General features: G+C 47.4%; 3 protein-coding genes across 12 annotated transcripts in view; 2 read left to right on the top strand and 1 right to left on the bottom strand.

Annotated features, from left to right (window-relative positions):
• The window catches only part of dmxl2 (Dmx-like 2), a 33,546-nt gene extending 27,356 nt beyond the window's left edge, over nt 1–6,190 (top strand). For all 9 annotated transcript variants that reach the window (XM_078085566.1, XM_078085564.1, XM_078085560.1 and 6 more), the window contains 9 exons: nt 262–383; nt 970–1,108; nt 2,260–2,320; nt 2,478–2,605; nt 2,683–2,760; nt 2,894–2,985; nt 3,075–3,127; nt 3,240–3,457; nt 4,180–6,190. In XM_078085566.1, coding sequence (XP_077941692.1) covers nt 262–383; nt 970–1,108; nt 2,260–2,320; nt 2,478–2,605; nt 2,683–2,760; nt 2,894–2,985; nt 3,075–3,127; nt 3,240–3,457; nt 4,180–4,389 — 1,101 coding nt within the window. In that variant the 3' untranslated portion in view covers nt 4,390–6,190. The remainder of the gene's footprint in view (nt 1–261; nt 384–969; nt 1,109–2,259; nt 2,321–2,477; nt 2,606–2,682; nt 2,761–2,893; nt 2,986–3,074; nt 3,128–3,239; nt 3,458–4,179) is intronic.
• On the bottom strand, nt 5,860–10,146 carry gldn (gliomedin). The gene is made up of 10 exons (XM_040196946.2): nt 9,279–10,146; nt 9,078–9,129; nt 8,805–8,822; nt 8,570–8,668; nt 8,149–8,241; nt 7,904–8,011; nt 7,708–7,791; nt 7,500–7,625; nt 7,257–7,404; nt 5,860–7,167 (listed from the first exon to the last, which is right to left on the bottom strand). Exons 1-10 carry the CDS (start codon nt 9,810–9,812, stop codon nt 6,702–6,704), a joined length of 1,728 nt encoding a protein of 575 aa, XP_040052880.2. The 5' UTR covers nt 9,813–10,146; the 3' UTR covers nt 5,860–6,701.
• Nucleotides 10,147–12,656: 2,510 nt separating this feature from the next.
• Nucleotides 12,657–15,568, top strand: cyp19a1a (cytochrome P450, family 19, subfamily A, polypeptide 1a). Of its 2 annotated transcripts, XM_040167072.2 has the most exons (9): nt 12,657–12,966; nt 13,068–13,218; nt 13,309–13,463; nt 13,557–13,721; nt 13,839–13,953; nt 14,043–14,154; nt 14,332–14,494; nt 14,576–14,817; nt 15,233–15,568. In XM_040167072.2, exons 1-9 carry the CDS (start codon nt 12,771–12,773, stop codon nt 15,488–15,490), a joined length of 1,557 nt encoding a protein of 518 aa, XP_040023006.1. In that variant the 5' UTR covers nt 12,657–12,770; the 3' UTR covers nt 15,491–15,568. The 2 variants fall into 2 exon arrangements, with proteins under 2 accessions (XP_040023006.1, XP_040022997.1); XM_040167063.2 differs by having other exon boundaries at nt 14,332–14,817.
• The last annotated feature ends 2,405 nt before the right edge of the window (nt 15,569–17,973 follow it).

Here is a 17,973-nt window from a genome sequence, read left to right as displayed (position 1 = left end):
ATGTTTATGTAGCAAAATATATTGTGTGGAGCGTTATTTTATCTGTCTATAATAACCTGATGACATGTTTCCTGGAAAGAACTATACATTTGGCCCCAAATAAAAGGTAGATAGAGACTTTTTTAGACACTACCAGAAGACCTAATCCCTAAAATACAATTACATGTTTGTTCCTTTCTTCGAAACTAGAGGAAACCGGCGGCCATGTCCACTTTTAATCAGCTCCTTGCTTCTCTCTTCCTTGCTTCCCTCCTTTCACAGTCCAACTCCAACGAGATAGTGTTGGCCTCCACTCATGATGTCCAGGAAGTGGACGTGTCAACGCTGGTGGCTGTGCAGCCCTTCACCTGGATAGGGGACGAATTTGATAAGGAGTCCCGCAGGTGAGATTCAGGGCAGAATCATAGGCGGCATTTTGTCTGTCGTCAAAGGGATCAACGTTGTGCATAATGCTTTATATTAAGCATCATTAACGTATCATGTTCTGGTTCCACACATTCAAATGAAAAAGGGAAACAACAATCGTAACTGTACCGAGCAGATCCTAACAGTCCGTTTCAGGGCCGATCCGAATATATTTTTGTAAAGCCTGAAGCCTGGCATAAACATATTTTCTTCTGCTAGTGCTTTGCACCTCTTTTTTCAGATCATAGTCACATTTAACTCATTACATCAAAGGACAATTCATTTTTGTATTCTGCCAGAAAGTAATGGAAGAATGTGATTTAGTGAAGATTGATTATAGGCCACATTGTCTCGACTCTTTCATCATCATACTTTCATAACTCAGCCGTAATGATTGGTGATGAATGGTGTTTTTGTGGTTAAAAATTCAAAAGATCTCGTTATCTTAAACACCTGCAGACGCCATTGTTTGGTGTGTGAATAGCTCTTTGTGCATTGTCTGTGTTTCAAACCTCTCTACCAAACATTGACGGCGTCGGTTTATGGTTGTGTTGTGTGCTGCAGCTCTGACGACATGGACCATCGCTCTTCTCACACCAACATTGCCCAGGCCAGCTCTGCCCCCTTCGCACCCCCACAGATGCAGGTCTCTGCGTCCATGCCGTGGCTCGGCAGTGGGCAGACCAGCATGGGGGCCAGCGTGGTACGAGTTCACACACGACCCGACACAGTCTGACTCAAGCGCGGCCGCAGTGCGCGTTGGTGGCTTTGCAGTTCTCCAGGACAGCCAGTAGGGGGAGACTAAGCTCTCTTTTGAAGCCCATAGCCTTCAATGAGCTCTGCAGTCTTTCTTTTCATAACGTGCATGAGGAAAGCTTTATTCAAACTTCAAAGGCAAACTTCTGATTTATAATTTAAAAAGTAGCTAAACAAACTTGGATTTAATGCTGCAGCCTGTGCCCCCCCCCTCCCCTGTGCATTTTTCTGGGGGGGGGGGGGGGGGGGGGTTTGAAAGTTTAACTCTTATCAATGTCAAGCCAAACTGAGCTGCGCCGACTAAACAGCTGGCCTGCTGAGTCTATGGAGGCTGATACGGACAGGGTGTGCGTGTGTTTGCGCGGCAGAGATGGACGTACATAAACACACGATAGCAGCATCTCTCGCAGCCGGTAACCCAAGGTACAGATTTGCGTCACTCTTACACGCACCCAGGGTGCTCCATGTCCCAGAGATGTTGATAAATGTGGGCAGTAGAGTGCGATACACGAAGCGAGACGGGACAGCGAGCGTCACGCAGGTTCAGCGAGGAGGCTCTATGAAGTGTTCCACGGAGTCTGGTTGATTAAGAGCACTGTTTGGTTCGGCAGTAAGACGGCGTCCTGCAACCCCTGATAAATAGAAGTGTGTTATGACAAACACGTGCTAATGAAAGAATTGGGGTTAATAAATCATTATTGTAATATTGGTACAAAAGAAAGAAAATGAAGGAGTTTAGTCAGTAAGTCGCACCGGGCTTAAAGGATGTAAACAGGCTCTCGGTTTATTGGAGATAAACTGACAACAGTTGGTTTTTAATTGATGTTGAGTTTAATTTATCAGAATAATATTGCAATGTTTATGCTCCAGTAGATTTGTTTGCTACGGTGAGCAACGTGTATTTGATTTTCTAATCAAACTTAAGAGAAAGCATTCTGCTTATCGGCATTAAGAATTTACCAAAATCATCATTAAGCATTTTTTCTAAACTCAACTCAAGGGCAACGCAGTTGAAAATGTTTGTTTTCCTGAAAATAAAAAAGATTTATCTTGTGAACATCATACATGACATAACATGTGTTTTTATTGTCGTTTCAGATTATGAAGAGGAATCTAAACAACGTTAAGAGAATGACATCCCATCCTATATATCAGTATTGTAAGTGAGCCTTTCCCTCAGAGCACGACCACAACGTTTTCATTTTGATGAGCTTCTTACCCTACTTCATCTCTCTCCTCCCCTCTGCCTGCCACTCTTTGTCCTTCTTACTCTATGCGCGCGCGCGCGTGTGTGTGTGTGTACATGCGTGCGTCAGACATGACAGGGGCTCAGGATGGCAGTGTGAGAATGTTTGAATGGAACAGACCTCAACAGCTCATTTGCTTCAGACAAGCAGGCAACGCCCGAGTCACCCGACTCTATTTCAACTCCCAGGGCAATAAGGTACACGCACACACACACACACACACACACACAGCAGGGTCTGTGATTGTTCTGATGGCTCTGTGCTCCTCCTGCAGTGTGGAGTCGCTGACGGAGAGGGCTTCCTCAGTCTCTGGCAGGTCAACCAGACATCCTCCAACCCCAAACCCTACCTGGTGAGGTCTCCTCCCGCCTCCCACACCTTGTCCATCACCACCTCTGCCGTACCTCTTGACATATCTCTTGACATAACAACAAAATGAACCATGAGTCATTCACGGTGATGATGTGCTGTTTGTTGTCCTGCAGAGTTGGCAGTGCCACAGTAAGACCTGTGGTGATTTCGACTTCATCACCTCCTCCAGCCTCATAGCCACCGCCGGACAGTCCAACGATAACAGGTCAGCATCTGCAACCCGACCACCAGGAGACAATCCTGCGTTGTTGTCCCCTCACTCATGTCGTCCTTTGTCGTTCACTTTGTCCACAGGAATGTTTGCCTGTGGGATACTCTGGTTTCACCAAGCAATACCATGGTCCACGGTAAGAAATGCGTCAAAACAAAGCCGAAATTTCACCATTCGATTTGACGATCCCCCCCCCGTATATCAAGTCGTGATCCAATTCCCGGTTTCTCCCCGCTCCGCCCCTTCAGCGTTCCCTTGCCATGAGAACGGGGCCACTGTGCTGCAGTACGCTGCCAAACAGCAGCTGCTCATCACTGGAGGCAGGAAGGGCTTTGTGTGCGTGTTTGACATCCGCCAGAGGCAGCTGCTGCACACTTTCCAGGCCCATGACTCCGCCATCAAGGCCCTCGCACTGGACGCCTTCGAGGACTTCTTTGTCACTGGCTCTGCAGAGGGCAACGTGAAGGTGACGCATCGCTCACTCGCTCACGGACCCGCCATCGCCCATAGGCCGTCATAGGCTGGGTGTGCACTGAGGATTAATAGGAATATGGTGGATTACTTTTAATCCATCATATTCTAGATGAATGCAGACTGAGTCACCAATGTGCTTTTAGCAAATAGGATGCTATTTTTGGTGTTTGGGTCTGCCCTTTTCCTGTGGAATGTGTTAGTATTCATAAACGGATTATAAAGTATCAAACACTGAAAAGTAAGTCGGCTATAACACGTTTCAAGACGCTTTATGCTATTGAATAATATAGAATTAATAAATAAACAGGAAATTATAAAACCAAGCGAAACAAACAAGCAATAATAAAAGTAACATACAAAACAAAGTAAAATAAAGCTGAATATATATATAAATATAATTTAATTTTAGTAATTCACATTATGAATTGATGAAAAAACCCTAACTATTTAATGCATTATAGTAATATAGTAAAGAAATATAGTTTTATTGGCCATCGAAATTGCGTTGCTGCATTCGATTTATTCGGAAAAATGTGACATCAACGCAGCTGAGCTGATAACGGCAGCTGTATAAAAAAAACATGAGATCGGATGAATCAGACGTGGGATTAAAAAACTGTCCTCCTAATGCTTGTTAAGTTAAGAAATCGCGGTGGCTTAGCACAATAAAGAAGGAAAGGAAACTCAACACGTGTTCTCTGTCTCTGTCTCCAGGTGTGGAAGTTGGCCGGCCACGGGCTCATGCACTCTTTCAGCACGGAGCATGCCAAGCAGTCCATCTTCCGCAACATCGGCAACGGTGTCATGAAGGTGGAAACGCGGCCCGGCAACCGCATCTTCACCTGCGGAGCGGACGGCACGCTGAAGATGAGGGTGCTGCCCGACCGCTACAACATCCCCAGCAGCTTGGTGGACGTCCTGTAACGCCGGCTTCCACTCCGGACGGTCCAGAGAGACGGAACGGAACAAAAACACAAAGAGCTTACACTTGCTATTGAGAGTTTAATGGATAGGGGGAAGAGTTAGTCAAAAGTCCTCCGGGCCTTTTGGCATCTTTCAGAGTGTTCATGGGTTTACTGTTGATGTAAATTATTATCGACAATGGGGGGGGAAATGGGGCTGAAAGCGTTTCTTTATTTATTTTTTTCCCCCGAAGGCTGAAGGCAAAGTCTCGAGCAAAAGGTATCATACTTGATTTTAAAGCTAAATTCATTGTAATTTTATTGAAGAGTCTCTGCTCTTAGAGTGTGTCCATAGGGAAGCTATGCATGTCCTGTTCTCGTCCCGCGGTGCAATCACAGGTCTATTGATAGTGCTCTGTAAAAGTGCTCAAGCAAAAACTTTAAAAGTGTGTAACTGTCGTCATTTTGTGCCCACGGCTGAAATCTCTTAGCATCTACTGTAACCAGCGCTGTGGTTTTGTTATTAAGTCGGTGGTCTCCGGTGTGAATCGAGTTGTTGGAATCTGCTTTTTGTTTCAATGCCCCCCCCCCAAGACCCCACCTGACTATTTGCCCACTTCCTCTCAGTCCAGAGAAGTAGATGGTGCATTGCCCCCCCTCTTCCCTTCCCTCCCTTTCACTGGCTGCCCGTCAATCACTCTCCTAGTTTGGGCTCGATCCGGCTCGCTTTGTCCCCAAGTGTGCGTGTGTGTGTGTGCGTGTATGTGTGTGTGTGTATGTGTGTGTGCGTGTGTGTCAGTGTGTGTTGACTCTGCTATGTCTGCCCTCTGTATGTGTGTGTGTGTGTGTGTGTGTGTGTGTGTGTGTGTGTGTGTGCGTGTGTGTGTGCGCGGCCGACTCCCTGCTAGAACATTCCCGTTCGGAAGATTTGACTCCTGTCAATGTGACTTTAACGTTTCCATCTGTCTGGCCCGAACCCGAAGCAGAAACACAGCGGTTCACTTCTGGTTTTGCACAACAATATCCTTGAACTTGTTTTAAAATTAATTTAATTTCATTATTTAAATTATTTATATTTTTGTGTAGGTTTATTTTCGTCCGAGCATTCCTCTTTAACTTATTGCCTTTTACTTTGAGGGGTTTTACTGTATCCGACTGGGCGACGTGCAACACAGTCTGCTGTATGTGTGTGTGTGCGTGTGTGTGCGTGTGTGTGCGTGTGTGTGCGTGTGTGTGAGTGACCTCGCTAGTTGTTTTTACCGTTTCATCACTAACAAATCGATATTTGCACTCAAATTCTGGAGACACTAGAACTAAAAGGTTTATCTCAAATAAATAGAATATCAAAGAAGAAACTGTTGTATACAAATGAATGTCTGGCTTTATCTGGCCTAGTAGTACAACATTTGAAATAGTTTTAATATATAAATGATATGAATATATATATACATATTTATATATATATATATATATAAAATACCACAACAGCTTGTACAAACATGAAAGCATTTCTTTATTTTTGGTTTGTATCATACAAGCTGGATTAGTTGTAACTTTTGTTATGTGTGTGTATGGTATTTATTAAGAGATTTGTGTTTCTCTCCCTCTTTCGGCCCCCTATGTGTACTGTATGTAGCTTAAGTGTTTTAAAATGGTCCTACTGGTGTGTATGTGTGTGCATGAAATAATGCAAAAGAAGCCTATATAATGGGTAGACGCTAGCATCATTACTAGGGCACTTGAGCCTGGAGGTGTGTGAGAGAACAGGTCATGGTCAGAGTTTTACCTTTGTAAAGTGAATAAATTCTTTTTATTTCATCAGGCTGATTTGGCACTGTTGTTTTTGTTTTTGTTGTGATTTTCTGTCGAGAAGGAAAGAGCGACCAGCCGATGTCATGCTGCTTCATCGCGAAGGTCCGGTGGATTGTCAATATGTACGGAATATAACAGGATAACATGTGCATCAATGTGAAAATACATACAATACATCATGCAAATACATAGAAGACTAAAAGCTCACAACACAGACGGTCAAACAGGTGCAGTTAGATGTTCAATACAAATTAAATAGTTTGATACAAAATTTAAAAAAAAAAAGTTTACACGCCGTTAGTAAATCCCAAATCTCACATGTACAATAGAATATAAATACAGCATTATTTATCTTTAACAGTTTGACAAGGAAACCGGAAAAAAGATTTTTAACAACCGATGTGACGGGATGCTCTACGGGAAGATAAAAAAATCTTAAAAATGTAAATATGACGAGTTCCCAGAGGCGGATTGATCAGTCGGCGCCGGCTCTCGCTGCTCAACAGTCCCACGTCCCCTCCGTCACTCGTCAGAGGTGAAGTGCACCACGTGGAGCCTGACGTAGCCGTTGTCCCACACGTACAGGTGTCTGTCCTCCGGGCTGTAGGACAGCATCGCCAGGACGCCGCCGGCGGGCCTCAGGTCGAAGGTCACGTTCACCGGCTTCCCCTTCAGCAGGTCGAAAGCGAACGTGACCCTGGTGTCCTTGGTGTCGGTGACGTACAGGACCCCGCAGGCGATGAAGGCGTTGCCGGCCTTGGTGCGCGGGTAGGTGGTGTTGATGTAGGACGTGACCGAGAAGGTCTTCTGGTCCAGCTGGGCCACCGTGACGCCCTCGTCCACGCTGGAGGCGAAGATCAGCCACAGGCCGTTCTCGTCCGCCGCCAGCTTGAAGTAGGTCTTGGAGTTGTGCAGCAGGTAGGCCAGGCTGTGGTGCAACGCGTTGTCTATGGTGAGCGTGTGAAGCCTCTTGGTGAGGAGGTCGAATCTGCGGACAAACGCGGCTGTTATTCAGAGAGGCCGGAGGCGATAGCAGAGCGAACGCGACGCCGGCTCCTCGCCGGCTCTTGGGCTCACCGGGCGATGCTGGAGGTGCCGGCGATGTGGTAGTAGAAGGAGCCGTTGTGGACGGCGTGGCCGCAGCCTTGGTAGAACTTTCTAACGTCCACGGCGCTGCTGCTGTTCTGCAGCGAGGCGGCGCTCTGATACTCCTTCACCACGCGACCTGGGGAAGAACAAGAAAAAGGCAAAAAGGCGGGACTTCAGCGCGGCTCTCGCGGCCCTTAAAAAAAAAAAGAACACATCCGAATCTCAGCCCACCAGAAAAGTGCTCCGCCACCCAAATCCTCTCGTCGTTCAGCCGGGCGGTGTCCTTCATCCACGTGCCGAACGTGTTCTCCATCTTTGTCACATTCCTGGGGTTGATCAGAGACTTAATCAGGCACTCTGGAAAGGAAGCAAAGGGACACCAGGCTGAGACGCGAGCATCACGGCGAGCGTCGCGCGTCACGCTTCTCTGAACACGCACCGTTGTTCTTAGCGGGCTGCTGGTGTAGTTTCACAGCCTCCTTCACAGAGGAGGTTTCGTCGTTTGGATTCGCTTGTAAAAGTCCTGTTGGAAACCGTTTCATTTGGCGTTACTGGCGGTGTTCACTCCCAATCACACATGGGTAAACAGGTTGCTTGTGTAATATGTTTGATAACGGTCAACAAAGACCTCCCACCCAGAGTGTGAGCAGCCTGAAGGTTGGCTCTGTGGTGCCTTGTTCTGGAAGGCCCCTGAGGGCCAGGGGGTCCCGGGGGCCCGGGCGGACCTGGCGGCCCAGGAGGACCTGTGCAAAGAGGAAAAAGATCATATATAAAACCTCTGGATGGAATTTTTTCTAGTCCGATATTTTGGCCAATCTGTAGATAATCTCATATTAGGGATCCAACATTTTCAAGGCTGTGAGTGAAAAGCTCGACTTGCCCTCAATGATGACGTCATTGGACGGTTGTCCCTTCTCTCCTTGCAGACCGGCCTCTCCGCGCTCTCCTTTTTCCCCCGGCTCCCCTTTCTCCCCTGGAGAGGAAAGCAGCCTTTGTGGACTCAAAAGACTCAGCCGCGTTAAAACCATGAACATTTCCTTTGGCTTCCTGTGAAATCTGATGTTATTTTGATACATCAAACCGCGTTGGTATGTTTGCATCGGTGCATTTGTGTGTGCGTCATTTTAAGTGGCTGCGTGTGATTCTCTGTATATTTTGGCATCTTTGACCCCCGGTTATACTCAGCGCTTTGTCCGTGGCCTTGAACCCGTAGTTCTTCACCGAAAAAGGCCAGCGTTGCTCGAGGCATCGATAAAATGGATGGTGAGTAAAGACAGAATACAGTGCCAATCATTCCTTACCTTTCTTTCCTCTTTTCCCATCAGCCCCCGGCAGTCCATTCAGCCCGGGAACGCCATCAGTCCCATTGTGGCCGGGAAGGCCGTCCAAACCGGGTAATCCTACAGTAACACACACAAAAAAAAAAGGTCCTCTCCATTGGTATGAATGGAAAACACATTCAGCTACAATACGGGTCACTTAACCACAAGAGAGACATACAGTACGGCTTGATTTTAAAGAAACAAATTTGCTTACCAGGCGGCCCCGGTGGTCCTGCAACAGAAGGTTTGTAGGATGTTAGAGATTTAAAAAGGCTGATGGTTCGGGTGGTCCTTCGTGGGTTCTAACTCCAACTCACACCCCCACCTGCTCTCACCCACTCACCCTGGTTCTGTTTCCACATCAGCTTGCACTTATTACTTTGCCTCCTGGGTCGAGCTTTTGGCCATTTTGTGAACACTGATCATTTAAAAAAAGCGAAGCTTTGCCTGCCGAGTACCTTGTTTGAAGTATATAAATGAGACGTACCAGCGATGCAGACTCCCCTGGTGCTGTTGCAAATGTCAATCAACAATTTGATCTAAGGAGAAAAAGATCTCACGGTCAGGTCAAAACATTGCTTTGTTTGGTGCTGGAGCGTTACAGTTTCCACAGTTTCCAGTCCAAAACCCCCCAGATAAATCTCCCCTCCTCATTATTTCTCTGTTGTATAAAGGAACATCGTCTCACCGGGACCATGGAGTAAGTCATCATCATCATCATGTCATCCTGCACGTGTGCCTTGTGGTAGCTCTGTCCGTGTTGGTGCTTGTGCTTCATCTCGTGCTTCGTCTTCCTCTCTGCTTCCTCTCCCACCTCCTGACTGGCCTCCTGCTGAGCGGCCTCCTCCTGTCCGTCCTCCTGCTGCACCTCCTTCTCCAGCGCCTCACTTCTCTTATTCCTGGAGTACTGGTATTGATACTGGTTCTGCTGGTGTTCCCCGGCGCCGGCCCTCAGCCCCGCCGCTCCTCTGGGCACCTCCTGGAGGAACTCCACCACCGAGCTCTGCTCCACCTCCGTCAGCTTGGTCTCCGTCCGCTCCAGCAGGGCGCGCTGCTGATTCTGCTGGACCAAGAGCACCAGAAGGCCCACGGAGTTCAACAGCGCCACGGCACACGTCCCGTAGAGCACCAGGCGCTGCGGGAGGGTCATGCTGGGGGTCGGGATCCACATGGTCACCACTTCGCCTCCTCTGGTCTGAGGCTCGCGCGTCGACTTTGGCATTCACAGCGGGCCCGGAAATCCCAGTGCAGTGAATGTAAAGGGCCAAGAGCCAGAAAACAGAAGGTCCCGTCTCCGGAAAAAAAAACTAAACAAATCAAACTAAATCAAACCAAACCAACGGGAAGGACGTCCTTTGCTGAAGTTCAAGGTCCCATCCAGATTATGTGAAAGCTCCAGATACAGTCCAGTCAGCTTCAGTGTCCGACTGGGTGGTCGATCTGAGGACAGACTGGCAAAGTGCTCGTTGTGTTGTTCGCCAAGTGGAGAAGGGGTTGTGTATATGTGTGTGTGTGTGTGTGTGTGTGTGTGTGTGTGTGTGCACATGCAAACCAGTAATGTAGGAGTGGGCATTGCACAATCTTTCTGGGTTGGTCTGGGAAGAAACCCCCGCCTGTTCAGTCACCCGATTTATATTCAGGACAACCCATTCTACTGGAGCGCCGTGGGCCGAGTGACATCATAAACACGCGCACAAAAGCACTCACATAACACAACGGGAGCACGCATTACAGCAGACGAACTGACTGCTCGCTGTTAACGTTGACACACATTCATATTATTATCATTCATTATTATTGCGCCAGGACCAATCAAATTGAATGGAAAGGAATACATGACAACAAGCGTTGGACATGGTTTCCATTGAGTGTCTTCATGCCTCCCTCCTCTTCATGTATCCTCCTTTCCTCTTCCCCCCCCCCCCGGCGACAGTCCTCGCCACATCCTCAAAGCGTCCTTCCACCAACTGCATCAATGACCCATTTCCATCGCTTCGAACGGCAAGAAAAGTGACACACACCACAGAAACCGCACTTCTAGGCGGCCTCTGCTGGGACGGGGAGCTTTTCTTTAATCACCTCAGTAGTTCAATAAGCGAAGTTAATACGCGTCTCTGCTGATGTGGAGCAGTGCCAGATGTGAGCCTGACCTACTTGCTCTCGCAGCCGTGTTATGCCTCGTCTTACTTTTACACACACACACACACACACTCAGAGGGAGCGAGAGCGACACTAGTGTTAGATTGGGGCCTGCATCGTGTAAACTCCCCAGGCTGTAGGTCACTCATAAGATGTTGGACAGCTCGTATTGCTCCAGCAGAAGTACGGCGGCTCCTTTTTGTTGCCTTTTGTTCGCTGCACCATCGGCTCGACCAGTGGAGACCGGGAGCAAAAAGGAAGAGGAACGCGGCCGCTTCTTGCACGGATATCTAAATGAATCGTGTGATTCAGGCAATCCCTGCTTGAGGAGCAGCTGCTTGATGAGGCCGTCTTATCTCCCTTCTCACCACCGGGCTGAAAGGACCACGTCCGTCCCGCCGCTGCAGGCCAAGGACAGCCGGCGTCGTCCTCCCACCAAACCTCTCCTCTTTTCTCTTTCCAACCACAATCGCAGTCTGAATTGGGAGATAAGTTACTCACTGGTTCTCAGGCAGGTCACATAAAGTGAATATTGTGGCCTGAGATCACCTCCACTCACTTTTACCAGCATGTTGCACGTCAAGGAGGAATTCTTCAAATCGGACATCGTCATACGTGTTGTGACATTTAACCACTTTCCTCCGGCCTTCTGTTAATCTCCTTTGTTCACTTGGGAACAACCGCCTCCACATGTGGTGGAGACAAAGATGTGGTTGACCACGGAGCAGAGCACAGAGACGAGGTTACATCCACTGCTGTTTTTCACATGGCAGGGGGATGGGGGTGTGTGGGGGGGGGGGGGTCTGTGTTGCCTCTGCCTAATCATGCAGGACAATCGAGGTCCAAGCCATCACTCAGGGCCTCGGCGCACAGTCGGCCAGTTGAACTACGCGCATTCTTGGACTCGTGTGGGCGGTGGGTGAATTCACAGAGTCGCTTAATGCGGAATGAGATCATGGAACAAAGGCACAAGCCAACGGGATTTGGCTCTGTGGCCATTGCGAAATGAAATAAAATATATAACCGCTTGCTTAAAATTAAGTCGAGGTTTGTAAACAGGGTTCATAGAAGGCAATAAATAGACGTATTATTAAATGAATAAATGTAGCAAACAATGTGCTGTACAAATGATATATTTCTGTTTTTAAAAAGATGTATTTTTGAAGAAAGCTTTATCAAGAAGCTTCGTGTTGACAGATACATAAGTGTAAGATATGTTAAGAAAGGCACAACTTGTGAGTCCTCCAAAAACGATAAACATAATAAAGATATGTCGGGATGTAAGCACGATATTTCAAAAGAAATGCTGAAATCATCAATCTGGGGCCTGATAATAAGTCAAAGTCTCCAGGCATTGAAAAAGTCTGCCTTTGAGTTTTAATCACAGCATTTTAAGTCCCTCCACCTTTGAGGCAGGTGAGCAGCTGAAGAACTGTTGTGTAACGGTCGGATTTTCTCTTCATAACTTCATCATGTTGCAGTAGTCTCCATCTACTGGTGGTCTGATGGGGAAATCTTAGAGTAATTGCAAATACAAATAGTTCAAAAAGCTCCAATATATAGACTTTAAAACACCACTAAATATACAAATCTTTTCCTTTTCCTTCCTTTCGTAGAAGAAACAAAAAACACTGAAGTAGTTATGTAAAAAGCTGAGAATTATATTTTTGCTAGAGAGATAAAGCTGCAATAACAATATCAACAACAACCCATTTGGATCTCACAGGCCAGGTGCTCCTCCGCTCTGATTCTTCTCATGTTCAAAGGGAGAGAAAAACTTCTCATCATCAAAATGTCAAATAGGACCCATGAACCCGCTGGATCGGACTCCACAACACGCACCCCCGCCGAACCGCGTCCTCTACGCTCAAGGACACGGGCGCGAATCCAACGCCTCAAGGTTACGAGTGTATTGTTTACCATTTTCCTCCACTGTTGTGGCTTTTGCATTACCCTGACCTGGCTCGCAACCAGCCCAGCCTGCGTATAAAGAGGAACCCCAGACGGCTCGGAGCACTTTCATGTCAACCGGCCTTTTCTTATGGATCTGATCTCCGCCTGCGACCGGACCATGACTCCTGTTGGTTTGGAGACCATCGTGGCGGACCTGGTCTCCGTGTCTCCCAACGCCACTGCGGTGGGATCCCCGGGCATCTCCGTGGCAACCAGGACCCTGATCCTGCTGGTCTGTCTGCTGCTGGCCGCGTGGAACCGCACGGACAAGCAGGCCGCGCCGGGTAGGTTCAAAGGCTTCCTCTCTCTTTGCTCTCTGTTGCCGGTCTAAACTCGTGGCTGAAGTTCACGTGAGCTGAACACGCAGTCGTTGTCGTTTGCGTAGGGCCTTGTTTCTGTCTGGGCCTGGGCCCACTCCTGTCCTACGCGAGATTCATCTGGACTGGTTTAGGAACCGCCAGCAACTACTACAACAACAAGTACGGAGACATCGTGAGAGTGTGGATCGACGGCGAGGAGACGCTCATACTCAGCAGGTCGGTTCACCTCCGTGCTGAGGAGTAGAGTCCAGGATCCGGGTGTAGATCGATGATCCAGGTACCACTGGTTTTCTACTCTTGTTGCAGGGCGTCGGCTGTGCACCACGTGCTGAAGAACGGACATTATACCTCACGCTTTGGGAGCAAGCAAGGACTCAGCTGCATGGGCATGAACGAGAGGGGCATCATATTCAACAACAACGTGACTCTGTGGAAAAAGATACGCACCTACTACACCAAAGGTAACGCCCGACTGGCCGCTCGGTCCAGCGGTTGCATTTAGACACCCGATTTGCACTCAAGTCACGTAGACTTTTTCGTCTTTTGTGCGTCAGCCCTGACAGGTCCGGGCTTGCAGCAGACGGTGGAGGTCAGCGTCTCCTCCACCCAGAACCACCTGGACGAGCTGGACGTTTTCGGCCACGTGGACGTCCTCAACTTGCTCCGCTGCACCGTGGTCGACATCTCCAATCGACTCTTTCTGGGCGTACCTTTCGATGGTCAGTCGGCATTCATGCAACCCTCCACCTGTTCCTGATGCAAGTTAACAAAAGTCAGATATGTCGGGACCCTTGGGTCGGTTATTGAGACTGTTTTTTTTTCTCTTTTGCGTCCAGAAAAAAAGCTGCTTCTGAAGATCCACAAGTATTTTGACACGTGGCAGACGGTGCTGATCAAACCAGACGTTTACTTTAAATTGGGGTGGATTCATCAAAGGCACAAGAGAGCAGCGTGAGTCCCTCTGCAACTCGCATCGGCGCGCATCTTCGTTTCGATTATTATTTCAAATTATTCAAGTTATTTTGTCTGTGGTTTCACAGCCAGGAGCTGCAAGACGCCATAGAGATCCTGGTGGAGCAGAAGAGGCGAGAGGTGGAGAAGGCGGAGAAACTGGACAACATCAACTTCACCGCAGAGCTCATATTTGCACAGGTCAGTCTCACTGCTGGAGCTTTTGTCATTTAGGGTTCTTTGTTTAAAAAGGAGGTTCAGCGCTTCCTCCGAGCCGCACATCACAAGTCATCTTGTGGTATCAACGTCGTCGTGTGTGTGTGTGTGTGTGTGTGTGTGTGTGTGTGTGTGTGTGTGTGTGTGTGTGTGTGTTTGCAGAACCACGGCGAACTGTCTGCGGAGAACGTCCGGCAGTGCGTGCTGGAGATGGTGATCGCGGCACCGGACACTCTGTCCGTCAGCCTCTTCTTCATGCTGCTGCTCCTCAAGCAGAATCCAGATGTGGAGTTCAAGCTGCTCCGTGAGATAGACACCGTTTCAGGTGAGGAGCCGCGGCGCCGGTCACACGTGGCAGAGAGCCGCCCGCGGCCCGCGTGTCTCACTTGTGTTCGTGCCGCTGCAGGCGAGAGGCCGCTGCAGAACGGGGACCTCCAGAGGCTGCAGGTGCTGGAGCGCTTCATCAACGAGGCCCTGCGCTTCCACCCCGTGGTGGACTTCAGCATGCGCCGAGCCCTGTCCGACGACGTCATAGAGGGCTACAGGGTGCCGAAGGGCACGAATATCATCCTGAACACCGGCCGCATGCACAGGACAGAGTTTTTCCTCAAACCCGATGAATTCAGTCTGGAGAACTTTGAGAAAAATGTAAGTAGACGTTTTTTTAGGTCAAATTGAGGGTTGTGCAATCAACTTGTTAAGACTTTTCTTTTTTCATTGAGCTTTCTGTTATGAGCGATGGGTCGTTTGAATATTTTGGGGATATTTTAGATTTTATGCATTTTTTTCCTCCTTGCTTTTCTCACTGGTTTGAGGTGGGAGGCAGAGACACGTTATAATGTCTCGCACCAATCAGGCTTCACCGACGCTGCTATCAAAAACTGACCATTTTAATATGATATAGAATATACTATATTCTATATTATACTATAGGCTACTACTATATAAGAGTCCAACTTTTTATAAATAATACTGTACACAGTAAATATTGATGTAATTGACCAATACTTCTTTAGAAATTGAGTGCTGAGGTGTTTTAACCCCCCCCCCCCCCCCTCCTCAGGCTCCTCGCCGTTACTTCCAGCCGTTCGGTTCGGGCCCGCGCGCCTGCGTTGGCAAGCACATCGCCATGGTGATGATGAAGTCCATCCTGGTAACGCTGCTCTCCCGGTACTCGGTTTGCCCCCATGAGGGCTTGACCCTGGACCGCCTCCCGCAGACCAACAACCTCTCCCAGCAGCCCGTTGAGCATCAGCAGCAGACCGAACAGCTCAGCATGAGATTCTTACCCAGACGGAGAGGAAGCTGGCAAACGATCTGAGACCCGCGCGTTTCAATCTGCATATGTATAAATCCCACATGAATGTACAGAGCCACGTTTTATATTTTGTTACGTATTAAATAATTGTATTTCTACATGAACTTTTAAGTATGTGGTGATTCGTGATTTTTCGAAAATGCAAATACTGAAATACTGAAGTAAATGTAAATTATTTTTGCCGATTCTTTTTTTTATGTGATAATAAATCCCACACACTGTTTGTATACTATGCTTTACAAGCACATAACGCAGATAATCATCAGTCCATGTATATTCATTTCTTTCTTTGTACTATACAGAATACCCGACTTGTATATAGATGTTTTTATTATTATTATTACTTTGTATTTATAGGCTTATTTATATAATATGTATGTGAACACCTAATATGTTCACTGCTGTGTTTTTTTACATAACAGTTCTGTCTTTTGTTCTTGATTTGTCTGGCTTTTTTTGTGCTTGTTTGTTATTTCTGTGTAAGTACATTAAAAAAAGATGAAAACCAGCTTCTCTTGTGTGTTTGCAAGTATTACTCAGGAGAGGGCGCCATAGGACACATGTGGAGTGGCCACAGCCCGAATACGGCCACCGGTTTCTTCATTATGTTCAATTGCTGACTAAGATACCTAAATATCTATGTAGATGAGGTTTATCAGCTGTTCCTGCACGGATGTAAACCATCGGAGAGTGAAACATCTCCTGCGTGTGTACTGATTTAAATAACAATAATGTGTCGTGATGTGACACACAAACACACAAATGTAAGAGAACATGCCATCCGCTCAACAAAGTTTACCTACTGCACGTGTGTGTGTGTGTGTGTGTGTGTGTGTGTGTGTGTGCACTGTATTGAGTCATTGAGTCATGCATGTAAATAGTACCGTGTGTATGTTTTGACTCTGTTAGATGCATCTTGCATATGTATTAAGCTTGATGCCTCTATATTGGGATCAATAGAACTGAGAGGTTCACGTTATTCATTCGTGGAAGCACCAAGTATCACTTTGAGTTTAAAATTACACTTCAAACGATGTCTGTCATATTTGTTAACACTTACTACAGTGCACAGTTGCCTCAAGGGGAAACAATGTCTTAATTATCACTTCCTGGTGTAATACTGTCGATTGAGATCACTATCAATTTCTATCTATATCTTTTTCTCAATCTCTCTACCAATCAATCTATCCATGTGTCTCACTTTCTATTTAATGATCTATCTGTCGATCTATCGATCTATATATATCTTAGTGGAGCATGTTAGCATGCTGAGCTGCACTAAATACAGAGGCTGTAGAGTTATTTGGTCAAAAGAATCTGGGGAATTGAGTTAAAACTATAACCTGAAGTTGGCATCAGTTAGAGCAAGTTATCAATCATGTCTTTGGCAAATGACGTGGCAAAATATTCCATAGTTCCCTGAAAAACCTCAATGTGTTTACAGTGAAGGTATCACATTTGGAAAAAGAGCTGCAGCCCAGTGGAGATGAATCCTGTATTAATACGACTCCTCGGCCTCCAAATGGCAGGTTGTCGGGCATCTGCGAAATAGATTCCGGGGTAACTTTCCCTTCAAATCTACCACTGAGGACTGTGGTGTGTGTGTGTGTGTGTAGATTTAGGAAATACTTCTATAAGGGAATTGAATTGAATGAGAAACTGTGTCAGCTTGGCCTGCTCCTGGCCGTAGGGCCGTTACGTAAAACCCGCGCCTTTAAAGGTTTGAAGACGCTCTACTCCGAGGTTCACCGCCATCGAACAGCTCGCCTCACACATTCTGGTGAACTTGAAACATGAAATATTGCGTGTGTTCCTCCTCTTGAAGGAGTGCGCGGTTCTTCATTTGTGGCTTTTGTTCGTCACATGATGTACTTATTTTCCCTTCTAGTTCCATTCACTCCTCTCGGCCCGTGACTGATGTATTGAGTCGGGCCGCCAGACAACTCTTAAAATAACTGAGACGTAAAAAGCCTCGCGGCAAAAAGTTTAGACTGTCTGAATCAGATTAAATGCTGTTTACCACACACACTCACACACACACACACACACACACACACACACACACACACACACACACACACACACACTCACACACACACACAGGTTCTAAAATTCTCAAATGCCAGTGGCCATATTGTCTCTCAGTTTCCGTCCCCTGCTGGATTACTGCTTCATCAAAAGAGAGCAATGGTTGCCATGGAAACATCTACCGGCTATCCGCTCATCCCTCCACGTCGATGCCTCCCGCTGTTCGGACATAACGGTGTTTCCCACGCCGCTGCGAGACCTTTCACTAGTTCTGTCGTTGGCGTTTCCGAGCGTTGATGGTGGTGGTCGTCCCGCAGACCGGAGGGGGGGGGCTCTGTGCCAGTGAAGGCACCGCATCACTGGGGGAACTCACTTCAGGGCCTCCTCGTGCGGCCCGCTTTTCACGGTCAGCTCATTTGTTTCTCATTGAACATCAGAGGGGAGCGGTGGCGCCCTTC

Source organism: Gasterosteus aculeatus, chromosome 12 (assembly GCF_964276395.1).
Source record: "Gasterosteus aculeatus chromosome 12, fGasAcu3.hap1.1, whole genome shotgun sequence".
In the NCBI taxonomy this organism is placed as follows: Eukaryota; Metazoa; Chordata; class Actinopteri; order Perciformes; family Gasterosteidae; genus Gasterosteus; species Gasterosteus aculeatus.
Note: the sequence above shows the minus strand (reverse complement) of the source record. Positions and strands in the feature narration are given on the sequence as shown.